Genomic DNA, 16,562 nt, shown 5'->3' with positions numbered 1-16,562 from the left:
TCTAATAATATTTTCGGTTTCAAGTTAATCAGCCAAAATTTTTTAGATTAACATTGTGATGGTGTACTCCATCTATTTAGCCATGGAATGGGCCGAATTTAGAACTGGGAGATGGATATCCATTATGATATACTGTAACTAAAAATATTGTCATTCATTATCACTTGAAAATCGTCGGAGTATTAAATGTTTGATGCTATTATATAGTTTTTTTTTTTTTTTGTACTCTCTCATTTGTTAGTTTTTGTTTTGTGACACTAGTTAGTACTGTATAATGTTGTGTAGTAGTAATGAATTGATGGCTAACGAGCAAATATTAATTAAGAGTAATGATAGAAATTTTAATTTTTTTTATCTCAAATTTGATCTCAGATAATGTGTTATTAATTAAGTGGTTGGTAATTTTTTACGAGATTTAAATAAATTAATTGTATTATCTCACAAGACAATTGATAAATGTCATATTATTTATGATAATTGTTTGAAATAAAAATTTAAAATGTGTAACGATATTTATTAATTAGCGGTGAGAAAGTGAAAGATGATAGGAGGAAGTTACCAAATTAACCAAAGTCCACAGAAATCATTACCTCCATTAATTATTGAACCATAGTGGGGCTGAGTACATCACACGAGTGTAATTAGTACTGTAGATTATGACTCTGTTTGAAGAAAAAACAAGCCCAGCCCACAAACAAAACCCATAAAAGATCTTTACATTTTATTCAATAATGATAGAGCCATAAACGATTTTATACAAACTAACGTATATAAACTGATATTGCATGATTGATTGAAAAGTGATAATAATAATTATTTTTAATTATATGAGCTCATGATGGTTTTATTTAACCAATTTCCTTAAGGCACATTATTTTGTACACATTAATTTGTACAAAACTGTTTGTAGCTCTATCACTAAAATAGATAAAATTAGTGTTTCTTAAACAAAACAAAACAAAACATGAAAACATTGTTCACATGAGTAATGATGAGCGAATTGAAGAAATAATATTGCAATCAAAATATTGATTAATTCATAAAGCTTGTAAAATTTAATAAAATTTTGTAGATTTTTTTCGTAAAAAGTACAAACTGATGGAGAATTTGGGTGAAACAATCCATGCAAAAATGAAAATTGCTGTTGTGACAATTTTCATTCTCACGCATGGAAAAAAGATAACATGCATTGATGCACATAACACACTAGCAGTAAAGTTGTGACTGTGTCCTTCCAATCAGCTCACAGGAATTTACTTATTTTATTTTATTTTATTTTTTGTCGTTACATTTTTTACAATCAGCTCACAGTAAGATTACAGCAGTCACTGCTAACTCTAAGATTACAGCAGTCACTGCTAACTCTAAGATTACAGCAGTCACTATAAGGAGAGTAATAAAGAATATTCATTGGTTGGAATAATGTCAGCTAGGCAGGGCACGTAATCAAACTTGCAAGCAGGCAGAGCATGCAATGGAGTTGTTGAACTGTTCTGGCCTCGTAGAAGAATAGTATTTGATAGTATTGTTAATGCAATAATCATAATCTCAAGTGATTCGAAATTGGATTAAATCCAATATAGCACCTAAGAGTACATAAAAAATATATTGAATTGATTCTTTTTAATGAATAAATCCAATGATCCGATCCCAAAATATGTAATGTTATAATGTAAATGAAAATGACTAAGAATTGAAAAAAAATGGCTAAAATTTTCTATCAACAAATTTTCAATTTGATCCGTATCCAACCTGAGCTAGCAGTCTGGCACTACAACATCTCATATAGTGAACACCGAACACAATCAAAAAACTCCTATCACAACAGGCCACCTTAAAGGTGTATTCAAAAACGACATTTCATCTATCATAGTATCTTGAGTGGAAAACATAAAATCCAATTGACTAAAATAAATCAGGATGGATCTCTGTAATCTTTCACTAAATTTTTCATAAGCATTTATCCTAATATCACCAATAACAACAGCTTATCTTCTTAAAACCTTAAACCTATTTCAATAGCAAACATTCCCCGAGTACAAAAAGCCACAAAAAAGTTGTTAAATAAATTTTTCGCTCTTGCCAACCATTGCTCACTTCAGCTTCAAAAACTCTAATCTTCATATTCCCTAATAAAACAACAGTGACTTCACAAATGGCACATTTATATATTGTCACTTCACAAATGGCACTCCAGAAGGAACTCGCTGGGCATATTCCTCATATCGTATCCCAAAAAACTCTTTCAAGAAATACTCTTCATATGGTATTCTTTCAGCAAAGAAATGCCATACAACAAATGCAAATCCAATTGTGGACAGGGGATTACACAGCATTATCTGGGTACCAACTGACCAAATGAGGAAACCACAATAGCTGGGATGACGGACAAATCCATACACTCCATGTGTAATCAGTTCGTGATGTTCCTCATGACAGACCTTGATGATATGCGTGAAGGAACGACCAGCTGTTAAAATGGCACTTTTCCGTATGATTTCCCCAACTATAACCATCACAAGACCGACATTGCTTATCCACCAAAAATCCTTCGACCCCCGAAACAAAACAATTTCAACAATGTACTCCATCATAGAGAACAGCATTGCCAAAATATAATTTTTGCTGATAAGAAGTGACCTAAGAGTGACACTCTGACTCCCATGAAAGGCAATTGCTAAAATGTACTCAGACATGTGAAAGAAGAACACTGCAAAGAACATCTGAGATAACTGTCTGCAAGCTGTGTAACTGAACATTTCTGTCATTTTCATCAAACAAAGTATAAATTTTGTCACTGCTTTACCACAACAGGATATTATATAAAGGTAGCTTTGTTGAAGGACATGAGCGAAGAAACTTCATGGAGTCTACTTCAAACCTGACATGGATGCAGAGTTTTGTAAAACCAACACAAAAATTTGAGTGTCAATTTCACCTAGAAAATGCTTAAAGAACAGCATATATCCTGCAATTAATATATATAATGACTCAGAAAATAGTAAGCAATCACGAAAAGAAAAAAAAATTGTACAACATGTCACAAGTAAGGTAGTACATTAATCCAAATTTTTTTTACTTAAATTCATCCCAAGATTATCAAAATATAAGTAAAGAAAGCACAACCCCCACCCACCCCAAAAAAAAGTGCGCACAGTAACAGGCAATTTGGTCAGTTTTATGAATTTAATATCCATTAGGAACCGCATCAGATTGTTCTATAGAGTTGGGTCCTTTGAGATCTGATTATGTTAAGTTGTAAGGATGAGCAATTAGTTGAGGAAATAATCTAACAGTTGAACTAGAGAGAAAGAATATTACAATATGAATAAAATATTGATAAAGTCAAACTGATCCTACTGGTTTACTTTCACTGCAATTTCTCATCCACCAAACAAAATCAAAAGATAGCATGTATGAATAAATGTAGAATGAAATCCCCCCCCCCCCCCCCTCCTTTTTCTGGGGAAGAGATAGATCAAACTAGGACTGGCCACTTCAGGCTTTGGAAGGTTTCAAACCAATACCGACCAAATGCTTGTTTGGACTTTTCTGCTTTTGGGCTACCTGGATTTTTGGGATTTACAAGACGAGAAAAACACATCATTTCATATTTTTGTGAATGCATCACCAATCTTAGCCTGATGCATAAAGGGCAAGCTATCTACCAACAAATCTGTCTAGATGAAAAGCCAAGCAGAAGCAAACTATCAACAGATCAAATCAGATTAAAATAAAAACTCCAAACTTTATAGAAGAGATCAGAGTACCATCATCAAGCGTCAATTAATCAAAAAAGCTAAAATAAAAAAAATTGAGCATCGTCCCCCCAAAAAAAGCTTTAATTTTGAGCTAACTTTACATCAGGAAAAATATATATCACCAGTTATTCCTCATTAACATGGTCTAAGAATTACAACTTAAGAAAAAAAAAAGAAGCCAAATGGGTATCTCAGTTCAAACTACACACCATTGAAACTTAAGTAAACCAATGGATTGATGAGAGCTAAATTTAAAAAGAAAATTAAAAAAAAAAAGCCAAAATAGGAACTCACCAGCGGAAAGTAAGGGCTGACGGACGACGAGGACGCGACGGAAGCAGCGATCGGCGGCGGCAGCAACGTCGACAAACTTATCGGGTTTGCCGTTTGTGCGAATTTGAGAGATGAGAGTGACCAAAGGGCAAAGGCAAAGGAGCTTTTTCGTCCAGGCGTCTATCTTAAATTCTAATTGAAGTCGATGCCTTACTTTTTTAAAGTAAAACCGGATCTCCAGTTGTGTTTCGGTTTCGCCCGGCCGAACCGAACAACATCTGTACGGTTTACAGAATTTCAAACCAAAATGGCTCTGTACTCGATTCTAATTTACAAAGCAAAGCAATGAGCCAATAAATAGACAAATCATATTCACTAGCTCCCGTGTTTATGCACACGGATTATGACTATCTCTTGATCTGAGTTATCATTAATTTTTAAAAATCTTGTAATTTATGTATTTTAATGATAATGAATAGGCAAGATTTAATTCCTTTAAAACCCACCTAAATTTTTGTTCAAGTAAAACTCAGGTTATGAAGAAATCTTAATTGCATTAACTAGTTTCCTTGTTATGTACAAATACATCTTTAAACCCATATCGAACTCCCCATTTTGAATTGCATTGGAAACGATCAAATTCCAAGAAAACAAGATTTCTTTCAGCCATTTCATCAAACACACCAAAAACACCACATTTTGATCAAATTAAAGCTATATATCAGAGCAAAATTGCGAAGAAAAATGATATTTTTTCATAATGATTATAGAATGGCCATAAACAAAATAATAAAATCATATCGAGTTAATGTATTCTTTATTAATTTTTCAATTAGCTATAACACCATTAATGAGTAGTCTATCACCATTCTGAAAATTAGTACTCTTTGATGAATTCCGTTGCTGTTTGCATAGAAGTGACATAAAGACAAAAGACTCTCATTAAGTCTAAGATTACGGCCATACAAAACAAACCGCTAGCTTCAGTTTTGTCACTGTCATAGTGAGTGTAACAGTCTTCAACGGTGGAATTAATGTCATCTATTTAAAAGTTTTCGCCCACCTTGGGGCGTAAAGCTCATTAAGACATGCCAATTCTAGCCAATGGAACATAGTAAAATGAGGGATCAAATATCACCATTACAATGAACGAATTGCACACTGCACAACTGTTTGAAGATAACGGCGAGGTTTAGCAATATACCTGAAGATTTGGTGGCAGAGATTCTTGTATGGCTACCTGTCGCCTCACAGATGCGATCCAAATGTGTACAAAAATTATGGGATTCTCTCATTGGTAGCCCCAAATTCATTTGTTTAGCAACTCCGCAACTAGATTTGTAATAAGAATAATTGCGTTCTTCTCAAGTGCAAGCTCGTTACTGATACTCAGAGTACAGAAAATGTCTTAATCTTCCTCAACTACGACAACAGAACAGGAACATAAGTACCTGGTGAGGATCTTTTTTCTGTGGTTGCGAGGATTATTGATTTTCCTTGGCTCAGTGCCATGGGATTATTATATATATGTCTTGCTTTTATTGCATTAGTGTGACATTATTTTAGCTAACCCAGCTATAAGGCAATTTAGGGAATTTTCTGTCCCGTTTCCATATTTTGCAAAGTTCCGATGGAGTAGAGAGTTTTCCACTTGGTTTTGGTTTTGGTTATGATCCCAAATCCAATGATTACAAAGTTGTCCGAATCCTGACATTTATAGCTGATCCTGAAGAGGTTGCTTCTGTCAAGCTTGAAATGTACACGTTGAGTACAGATTCGTGGAGAGGATTGTCCTTCATGGACCCTTTTGAAGCTGGGATTCGTCATCTTCTGAGTTTTGGATGGCACGTGGCAATTTTCGTGGTAATAATGTTTCTCATCCTTTCGTTTGACATGAGGGATGAGGTCTTCGGAAAGATATCAGTGCCAAAGTGTTCATTTAAGGCTAGTGAAGAATCTAGGAAGCTTATAGTTTTAATGAATCTCTTGCCTTTGATTTGTATGACGCGTACCAGACTCGTAATTCCTTTGAGATATGGATCATGGACGAATTTGGTATTGATGCAGCCTGGAAAAAACTATTCACTTCTGAATTGAGTTCAAGAATCCAGAGGCCATTAGTATTTTGGAAAAATGATGTGCTTATCATGGAAGACGAGAATAGAGTGTCGTGCTGCTACAATCTCAGCTACCAGGAATTTAAAAGAAAATGTTTTTATGCTGTAATTTACATGAGCAGCCTAGTTTCAGTCGGAGGAGGAAACAAGGTTGAGACAGGAGATTATAATTTGCTAAAGGAGATTGTATAGTTTTAGGCTAGTGTTAATTGTCGAGATTATCTTTCTTATAATCTAATCAAAGACAATTGTTGTTCTGCCAATTTACTGTTCTTCTTGAATCACGATTTATCTTAATGTTTATGCCTTCGTGTCGAGCAGAGCAAATGCAACTGCATTGTAATCTATTCTGACGAAAGCTTGATTAGTTCCCCACAGATACATGATCTTTCTCATGGAAGATGAGGATGGGAGGTCACTCAAAAGGGTTCAGGCTGTGGGATCATTTACTAATATGCCAGCATCTATAATGCAAAGCCACCCACTAAGTTTGCATTATTATGCCCCATAGTCTATCAACTATTTCGTTCGATCACTTTGTTTCAACCTCTCAGGCTTCATTTCTTACCGCAGTGAAATAAAATTTCTGGTTAACCCATGATAGAATCATAGAATGCATTATATAGATTCATTAATTATTATAAATTACATGATTTTCTAAATTAAGTTTCCAATAAACTAGAATTTACACTGTGACACAAATTACAATCTCTCCCTCTCCTTTTCTAAAGGAACAAAAGAATCAAAATTAGCACAGGAAACAGAAAAAAAAAAATCTAATTGCAAACTAGATTGAAGAAACCTGTTAGTAAAAGGCTGTAACACAGAGCCCCAACACAGCAATTTTTCACTCCAAAGTAACTAAGATCACAGAGTTGTTCAGCTCTGATTCTTGAAAGGTCATCTTACTATTATAATCAAGAGGCTTGGGAGCTCCTGGGTCAGGCCGTGTCAAGCGAAATTGCCTCGTCTGATTGGCTTCCTCTAGTTGAGAAAAGCAGAAAGACCATAGCAGCTGCACTGGATCCGTTAACAAGAAATTTCTCCTAATCATACGACCATCAGGGAGACGAATTCCAATCCTGCAAACAAGATTCCTGGCAACCTGCAAAGGCTCTTCAGGAACTGCCGGATATGCAGGCATTTGTTCATGAACCGGAGGATATGGAGGCAATTGCGTCTTAGTGGCTCTTTCAAGTTGATCCCTGGGGCCACTCTCCATGAATGATAATAGATCTTCAAGCAAACTCACAGGATCAACCATTCCACACCATTTTCTCATCTTTTCGCCCGTGATTGGGTCAATTACAAGCACTACAGGAAGAGAATCCAATTTATAATATCCGCAAACTTTCCTGCACTCACTATCGTCGTCGTCGTCGTCATCATCATAAACCTGCCAGAAGATGAAATTACTAGCCCTGATAGTTTGAGAAACAGCTTCATCTGCCCATGTATCCCTATTAAGCGTATGAGAAGTAAACTCCTTCGGAGACTGCAAGTTCACTAGTAGCCATTTGTTTTCATCAGAACCAACATCTTTTGCCTTTTCAAAAGAGCCATTAAACATCAGATCGACCGGTGGACGGTATAAAGAAGCAAGATTATTGTTATTATTTTTGTTATCACTGGGCTCCTCCGACCCCCAGACCTCAGAATTGTCCTCCGACTCCCAAACCTCAGGATTTTTCTGTTGGTAGTACTGCGGATAATAACAAAGAGTGTCCTTTACAACAGGCAGAGGAGGACGAACCTCATCTTCAATATCCACTTCGACTTCATTTTCATCTTCATCTATATTGTTGCTATTATTATTGAACCGCAGAATAGCTTCGTCAAGATTCCAATTAGTGGCATTCAAGATTTTCACGGCGGTCTCTTCGGTCTGGCCATTGGTGATCTCCAGGAAAGAAGAGATTACGCTCTTCCTCTGCTTCTTCTGCTTCCTTGAGGCCATCCTCGGCTTCTGCTTTGATGATAATGCCGATGAAAGACAAGAATCCCACCTCTATATATAACTCTCGACCGTATTATTAATTCCCAATTTCATAAGGATTCTTTTTTTTTTTTTTCTCAATCATAGTCCATCAAGAACTTCGAGACCAGGAAACCTAATTGTAATAGGTTTCCTATATTCATTCGGATACTCTAATTAAATAGATTTTAATTTTTAAACTTTTTCATTCGCTCCTAGAGACTAATTTTTCTCAAAATTTGGGGATTCAAATATAAATTACTTTTTTAAAAAATAATTTTGGTATTTACACCACACCCAGTACCACACTTAGCTCCATAAGGACCTTTCGCAATATATAATTCCAGGATTTTACCTTTTATTCTTGTTTTATTGATTTTGAACAACTGGATGATTTCTCCTTCCACCTGTTCTACATATATTTTTAAAACTTTTTAAGTTTTTACAATACTCTTACAAAGGTCTAAATAATTATTATATTCATAGAGATTTATGAATTTTGGCTATTTCTTTGCACTTGCATTTGTAATTCCTTATCTTTTTTGAGACATAGACCAAATTTTTCTTTCTAACAGATTTATGTGTATTTTTAATCTATTTTCCCATCCTAAGTACATATTATCAATGCTTTTACATAGATTTTGTAATCTAAATTCAGCATTCTGATCTAAATTAAAAAGTTTATATTATCCATAATTTAATTTGTTATAGACGGTCTTGAGTCCAATTATTTGCTTTGCATATGTCTTGAATTATTTCAAGACTAGTTAAAATAGATTTCATTAATGCTATCCTTATTTCCTCCTTAAAGGTATCAAATATTTCTTTACTTTCTTTAGGGTTTATTCTTCTTATATCTTTAAAACAGCATTTGCATGCAATTAATCGATTTTTAACAATATAGATTGTATAAATAACTTGATATTCTTGATTAAACTCTAAATTATCAATGACATCTAGGAATTTGTTGACTTATCTTTTTAATATTTTACAAAAATTGAGTTACTATTATCACTCCATATCTTATAAGATCTAGAAAATAATCAAGGCCCAACATGCTTTCGTTTGTGCAAAATATAAGAAGATAATCAGTGTATTATTCCTTAGAATTCTAGAATATATTCGCTGCCGCCTCAGACCACAGATTGGCCATGGTCAGCACTGCCATAGCTCCACAAGTCATGCAAGATCACTCCCATGACTGTTCTACACAGCCTCACACAACACACTATAGACTGGCCTAATAAGATCTGTCTGAGTGAATCCCTTGCAATTGTCTCTAGAAGAATGATTAGTAATATAAAATTTTCTTCGTCTAATACAAGTGTTGGCATGTAAGATTCTTGATATTTTTCTCAAATCTAAATAAGATAGATAAACCCTCCACAATCCGAGAACCCAAAACCACTTGATAGATAACTGCATCAACAGAGAAAAATTGAGAATGAAACTTGGAAGCATTACGAGCCTTATTTAATCCTTGAAATGGATCTGTTTTAGCCAATTGCTATTGTATTGTTCTGAAGTTTGAATTTTCAAATGACTTTACAAACTTTTGTCCGGACAGAATTTGCTCAATTCTTCTTGGGCGTCATCAACCATGGCAAGCCCATTGTAAACCATTTCATTGCCTTTGAGAAGTAATTCTTGACCTTCGGAGCACATTGTTATGTCGTTTATTATTTTATAAGTCTCTTCATTGTATTCTTGACTAAGGAAATTTGCAATACAATTATTAGATCCTTTAATATATTCAATCTCAAAATCATATTTTGCAAAAAATTGTTGTCAATCTAATTAATCTCTTATATTGAGGTAAATTAAGCAATTTATTAAATATAAATCCTTTAACTTGAATGTTATCATACCTTACCTTAAATTTCTTGAATAAAAAAAAAGAAAGTAAATTGAAGTATTCTTTTCTTAGTAGCTAATAATTCCTTTTTATTGCTATGATAATACTTTTCTATGGTTTTAAAAGTTCCGCTTGTGTATCTACAATCTTTTCTTGACCTGTTTTTAGTACTACACCCTGGTGATTATCTGAAGCATCAATTTCAAGAATAAAATTATCACTAGTGGTAGAAAACCCTAATCTTGGTAGATCTTTACATATTTCTTTTAAACTCTTTACCACATTGGTATGGCGATCTTCCCAAGACTTTGTATTCTTCTTTTTTAATAGTCCTTGTAAAATTTGTCTTTCATTTGCTAAGTTTTCTATAAAACATTCAGTATAGTTAAGACATCCTAAACTTTTTTTAATATGTTCTTTAGATTCTAGCTTTTTTTGAAAATAAATATATTTTTGCATAAATATGATATTGCATCTCTATTCTTGTTTCATCTCTTATCAACCCAATAAACTTTATTCTAGGTTTCATTATCTTGAGTTTCTTTTTAAAAAGTAGCATTCCATGTTTCTCATACCTTTTTGCAAAAGAAACTTGATGATTAATATGATCAACTTCATTATTTGAAAATATGGAAAATTCATGAAATTTTTTAAAGATTTTATCCATTCTTCTTTGAAATATTTGTGATGTATTTTTCAATCCAAAAGACATCGCAATCCATTCATAATGTCCTTGAGGTGTACTAAAGATAGTAAGTGGTATATTTTCTTCTTCAAGTTTGATTTGTCAAAAATCTGATTTACAATCAAACTCGCTATATATATACTTTTTATTAATTACAGAAATAATTAATGTATCTTTATGAGGTAAAAAGTACCCATTGAATTTGATATACTTATTTAATTGTTTGAATTAATAACTATAAATCTTGAGTTCTAATAATTCTTAAATTTATTTATCAAACTCTAATCTATCTTCTTACCTATATCTTATAGGCTTAAATCTTATGCTAACATTTGAATCTTTTACTTCAATTTTGGCATAAGTTTTATCAACTTCCCATAGCCGAATTGGGTTTTCACCAAAATTTTTATCTGACTTCTTTAAAATTTTTTCATAATCAAATATGATTTTCATTATTTTTTTATATTGAAATCACTACAATGGTTGCTTCGAAAATAAAATTTTCGGAGTTGTTTGCTCAATGAGTTATAAATCCTAAGTGCAATGATGGAATGGTTACCTGATGTTTTAAGAGTGATTGTTTTGTTAGTCATTATATAAATGAATTGACGAAGGAAATTAACTCCTAAAAAATATATTTACACCCATATGATCGTATGACCATAGTATTGGCATGCTTAGAATAAAATCCTCTACTTGCATTAAAGTTTTAATTCTACATGTTCATGACTTTTTCACCATTTATTCCTTGTCTTGTCGAGGGCTTATAACTCATGAACCAGTATCAATTAAAGCATGGAACTATTGTGGCTTATGCTTGTAATATAGTATAATCACTTTTGTACATACTATAAAAAGATTAGAAATATATTGATATGATTTGTTTGATTTCATCAATTGTTATAAATATTTCTCTATCTACTATGCAAAAAGGAGAGAAATTTTAAAAAAAGTTCATTCTTAATGACAAAAGACTTATTTCTGTTTCATATTTAGTTCTATGAAAAAAGAAAAGATATCCTTCAGTCCTTAATAGTATTTCACAATACTGACTTAGCGTCTTTCTTTCTCCATTATATCCCACATATGTAGGTGGTTTTATTAGAATTCGTCTTTCTAAATATTTAATCATTTTGGCATCAACATAAGATTTTGCAACTCTTGTGTCTAGGATAACAAAAGTCTCATACATGACTTCTCATTATTATAATCAATCTTGATTTTTAAATTTTTATAATTTCTTCTAACTGTTGCTAATATTTCATGTGATGGTGGTATCATTAGTTGGCTACCTCTAGTACAAGTTTGCATTCGACATGCTTCTAATTCCTTTTTAAGTATAGAGAATAATCTCTTATTCCCTAAAATGATTTTTCCTTTGGAGTATATTCTATAATTTTAGTAATAATTTCCCTAATCAAAGTAGGTTGATTGCTCAAATCAATTTCTAATTCTTCTAGTAAATTTATTTCTCTCAAAATCTCGAGAGATTATATTTTTTTAGCTTTTATCGAAAAATGTTATCAATTTCTTTAAATTCTTTATTAGTAAATATTTTACTACTAGTAAAATTTGTCAATGCATAATCTATAGCATATGTTATGCTATACGGATAAGATCCATCATACATTATATTGAAGAATTTAAAATCGTGACTTATAGAGCTAGGTATATCTTAAATATTATTTTTTTTATAACTAAGATTTCCTAGTATTATTCCAAAGAGTGTGCGTTTTCGATATCTTATTCTATTATCTAGTATAGCTAAATTTATTAGACTATTTATTCCTTCTCAAAAATGAGTTTTTATCTTAATTTGAATTCCTCCTATATGAATATATCCAATCTTAGCTCTCACACTATATCATATTTTGTTGATTTTGTCTTCTATATATGATTCTAGTAGCAAAGATATATTTGAACTTCCTCTGGGATGCCTTATTTCAATCGGTTCTTCGCTTATAGTGGCACTTAAATACATTATATATCATGTTAGTAATTCCTTGTGCTAACTTATTAACTGATGTCATAGATGTTTCGAGTCCTTTATTAATCTTGAGATATTGCTTTTTATCAAAGTTAATTCTTTATTAAAGAACCTTGTTCTTCTATTATTCATTTCTTCTATGCTCATTCTAATTCTAAATTACTTAAAGTTTCATAAGAAACATAGTATATGCTATCATTTTTACTAATATTTTCACTATCAGTGATTAATTCTAATTCATTGATATTTTAAAACATTTTGATGTTTGCTCTCTTTTTCTTAGGATATTTGTTTGAATAATACCATTCTTCATTACATAATCAACATCTACATTTTTTTGGTGTGTTCACTTTAGATTTTCATTTAACTTTATTTTTCTTGAAAAGCTTTCTTTTATGTCTATTTTTCTTGTTAATATTTTTTGTTGGTCCTAAATAATTTCTTCTTTTTAAACTCTGTCTTAAGTTTATAGATTTCATCTGAACAACCAAATCTTGGAGCTTCTCCTAATTTATAATAGTATAATCCTCGATTTTTCTTGTTCATTACTTTTTTTTATCTCTTATTTCAACATACCATTGATTTATCTTATTTCATGCAAACCTGATTCTATTTCCAAGTATATCAGTGCTTGAATTATCTCCGTGTTCCTGGCAATATTCTAGCAATCCTTTTACCCCAAGTGTCTGGTATTTTCATAAAGTATAAATTGTTATAATATCCTATCATTTGTTCTACATTGTCAAACTCACATTTATAATAGAGTTCTTCGAAGCTACAAATGTAACTTCTAAGTAACGTATACCACATATTTCAAGCCTAATTAACTTTATTATATTTTCCATTATTGCTGAAAATCAACTTCTTAATCTTCTATTAAGAATTATCTTCTTATTGTATTTTCAAATTTGCTTAAGATTTGTTCTTGTGTTTCATTTTTGTTAAGATATTTCCATATAATATTTTGTTTTTATTTCTTTCCTTCAATCCCATATACCATTATGCTACTATTCCTATAGTCGAAGTTTTAAGGAACTATATACTATTATATCTATCTAGATTATGAAATACAAGAGCAATATTCATAGACTTTACCCAAGAGGTTATTATTTTATCTCTATTTTTTAAGCAATCTATATCTAACCATACACCATCATGGGTGATTGATCTTTCTCTATATTCTCCTAGAGTTTTATATTCTTTTTTAAGCTTGCTAGACTTGAAATATTGACTCTGTGGTCTTTCATATATTGATATCTCTTCTCTAGCATAAGAAGCTCTATTGCTAGATTCACTCTGTTCATGAACCCTTGGCTTTTCCTCACTCATCTTTAGACGTTCTATCTTTTTCTCGATATTTTCTAGATTAATGAAGACATCATCATTTTCTTCGTCTGTTTCAAACTCTTCATTCCTATCAAATAGCTCTTTTAATCTATTGTTTGTGTTCTCACTCATTATTCCCAGACTTATTAATTTTTTTATTTCCATCTATTTTGTCAAATATTGGTCTTGATATTGATTGAATTTCATTATTTTTCTTTTCATTTCAGTAAATTATAATATCTTGTAAGATTTTATCTTGTTCTTGAATTACAATGAGTAATTCTTCCATGTTAATATTTATCTTTTGTACTTCAATTTTCTTGAATTTTTCCACTTATATTTATGGAAAATTTATTATTGATTTGCTCATTGATTTTTTTCTATTTTAGTTAATTGTATCTCTAACTTGTTTAGTCTTAAATCTAATGAGTTTTTATTCATAATATTAAGGATCTCTTGCTTTAATCTCCATGTTGAAGTCATTTATCAACTATTTAACTTGATCAAATTCTTTACTCATTTGATCTCCTAACTTTTTAATTTGTTTTATATTTTCTTCGTTGAAATTATTAATTTTCAGTATCTTATTCACACTTTCTATATTATTTATAGATAAATTAGAGTTTCCTAATTTATTTAACAATTATAGTGAAATCCAATTTAATTGATTATTTCCCCAGATGCTTGAATCATTAATCAAATCAAAAGGTTGAAATCTTCCATATGTAAATCCTCTCTGTCTATAACTGGAAGGTGGAAACCTACTAGTTTCTATATTTTGTGAAATTACTAATGACTTAAGTAATTTATTCATTATACCATCTGCATAGGACCCCATTGTATTCTATTAAATATTTATGATGCATAATATCTCTTATGTTCTTAGGAATATCGTTTTTCCTTTAAACCTTTATGTATAAGGAGGAGTTTCTTTAAGATTAAACCTTTGTATCCTATTAGCATATTATTAGAAGGATAATTTTTGCTCCTAATCCTTTTGTTACTCTAATTGTATTCCTCTCTCTGTTTAATAGATAGAAATCTATTATAATCTATTATAAGTTCATCAATATATTCATCAACAGAATTGATAGACCATTGTTTCCATGAAAAATTATTTCTAGAAACTTCTCTTCTGCTTCTACTTAGTAGAACAAGGTCAATGTTTAAATTTCTACTTTTTATTATTATGAGTTTTCCAACTCTAAAATCATATACATGTGATGTAAACAGTTATACTAACTCTTTAATATCTAAATAAAGTGATTCTAATGAATAATATGGCCTATGTTTAGTTATATTATCCACTATTGCATCATAATTTAAAAATAGATCATATCCTACATCGATTATTAAGTAAAAAAAGTTATATCTATTTTTATTTTTTATTTTGAAATAATCTAGTAAATGACTTGTTCTAATACCAATAGTGCAAACTAATATAGTTCTCATTTGGGTTAAATATCAGAATGTATGTCATCGATTTTCCGTCGATATACCATGATATTTCAAAATTTTTGAACAGAAAACTTGATTTTGATACCATTTTACGGAAATAATTCACCAAGACTGACAAAAGGGTGTTAATGACCAACTTTTTAATGTTTAAAATTTTTTACAAAAACATTACTGACAATGCATGTAAATTATAGCAGATGTATATACATACATATATAATATATGTAATTTCCAAAAGGGTATAGCAGCTGAAGCCTGCAAGGCATGGAGGAGATAAAGAGAAGCAAGGAAGAAGAAGCAAATCCCTCGGTGAAGAAAAAAATAGTGAAGGAGGTCAAAGGTGTTGTTGATGAGGCACCACGTAGCTTCAGTGAATCTGATGATAAAAGGGAAATTCTGAAAGGGATAAATAATTAGAATAAATTAGTTATGAAAGAGGGTGATGACGAGGGAATAAAAAGGCTTCCTCATCAAGAAGTTCCTCAGCCTGGAGATTTTTCCAGCGAAGCCCTCGAGCATCTTTGAGATTATGAATCCATGTAATATATGTGTATATTGTTGTAACAAATTATCAGAGGCACTACTGTGCTTGAATGAAACTGCTGGTTTCTTGTAACAATGTTCTTCTTCTTGTTATTAATATATTTTCCTTATTAATTGATATCTGTTATCTGTTATTTTTCATTTTCATCAATGTAGTGATTGTTATGTATAGTTAAGATGAATGCATGATATATGTATAAGATCATAAAATCACATAGACAGGTCAACAAAATTCTAGTATTTTATTATTGAATCAAACTTGACAAACAAAAGAGATTGATTCGTTCAACTCAGATTCATCTAATACCTATAAATAATTAACCAACAAGAAGTTGGACATTTATTATCTAAGAGACAAAAGACCAAAGAAGATGCTGCTGCTACAAGCTTCGTGAATTGAATTCAATGATGGGAAGGCAGTGGTGGGAGTGAAGGTAGCCAATGGGGAATCATCCAGGGGAATGGACATGGCCATTGATGCGTAGCTGGAAGGGGAGGCGGCACCCAGCCTGCAGATGGTAGTGGAGGCAGTCCTCCAAAACGAGGCCAAAATAATCCGAAGAATTTTTGTTTTGCTGCAGC

At 31.7% G+C, this 16,562-nt stretch overlaps 2 protein-coding genes across 3 annotated transcripts; both read right to left on the bottom strand.

The window, feature by feature from the left end:
• Positions 1-1,802: 1,802 nt before the first annotated feature.
• On the bottom strand, positions 1,803-4,346 carry LOC18051217 (protein-S-isoprenylcysteine O-methyltransferase A). Of its 2 annotated transcripts, none has more exons than XM_006446530.2 (2): positions 4,056-4,346; positions 1,803-2,968 (listed from the first exon to the last, which is right to left on the bottom strand). In XM_006446530.2, the coding sequence occupies exon 2, from the start codon at positions 2,772-2,774 to the stop codon at positions 2,175-2,177; it is 600 nt and encodes a 199-aa protein (XP_006446593.1). In that variant the 5' UTR covers positions 2,775-2,968; positions 4,056-4,346; the 3' UTR covers positions 1,803-2,174. The 2 variants fall into 2 exon arrangements, with proteins under 2 accessions (XP_006446593.1, XP_006446592.1); XM_006446529.2 differs by having other exon boundaries at positions 1,803-2,881.
• A 2,652-nt stretch (positions 4,347-6,998) lies between these two features.
• Positions 6,999-8,108, bottom strand: LOC18051216 (plant UBX domain-containing protein 7). Its single transcript, XM_006446528.1, has one exon. The coding sequence runs from the start codon at positions 8,106-8,108 to the stop codon at positions 6,999-7,001; it is 1,110 nt and encodes a 369-aa protein (XP_006446591.1).
• Between the last annotated feature and the right edge of the window lie 8,454 nt (positions 8,109-16,562).

This window comes from Citrus clementina, unplaced genomic scaffold (genome assembly GCF_000493195.1).
Source record: "Citrus clementina cultivar Clemenules unplaced genomic scaffold, Citrus_clementina_v1.0 scaffold_2, whole genome shotgun sequence".
Lineage (NCBI taxonomy): Eukaryota > Viridiplantae > Streptophyta > Magnoliopsida > Sapindales > Rutaceae > Citrus > Citrus x clementina.
This window is presented reverse-complemented; position numbering and strand designations above follow the sequence as displayed.

Excerpts from the sequence above, each read along its gene's own strand:
- LOC18051217 (XM_006446530.2), bottom strand. The coding sequence starts at position 2,774 with ATGAAAATGACAGAAATGTTCAGTTACACAGCTTGCAGACAGTTATCT.
- LOC18051216 (XM_006446528.1), bottom strand. The coding sequence starts at position 8,108 with ATGGCCTCAAGGAAGCAGAAGAAGCAGAGGAAGAGCGTAATCTCTTCT.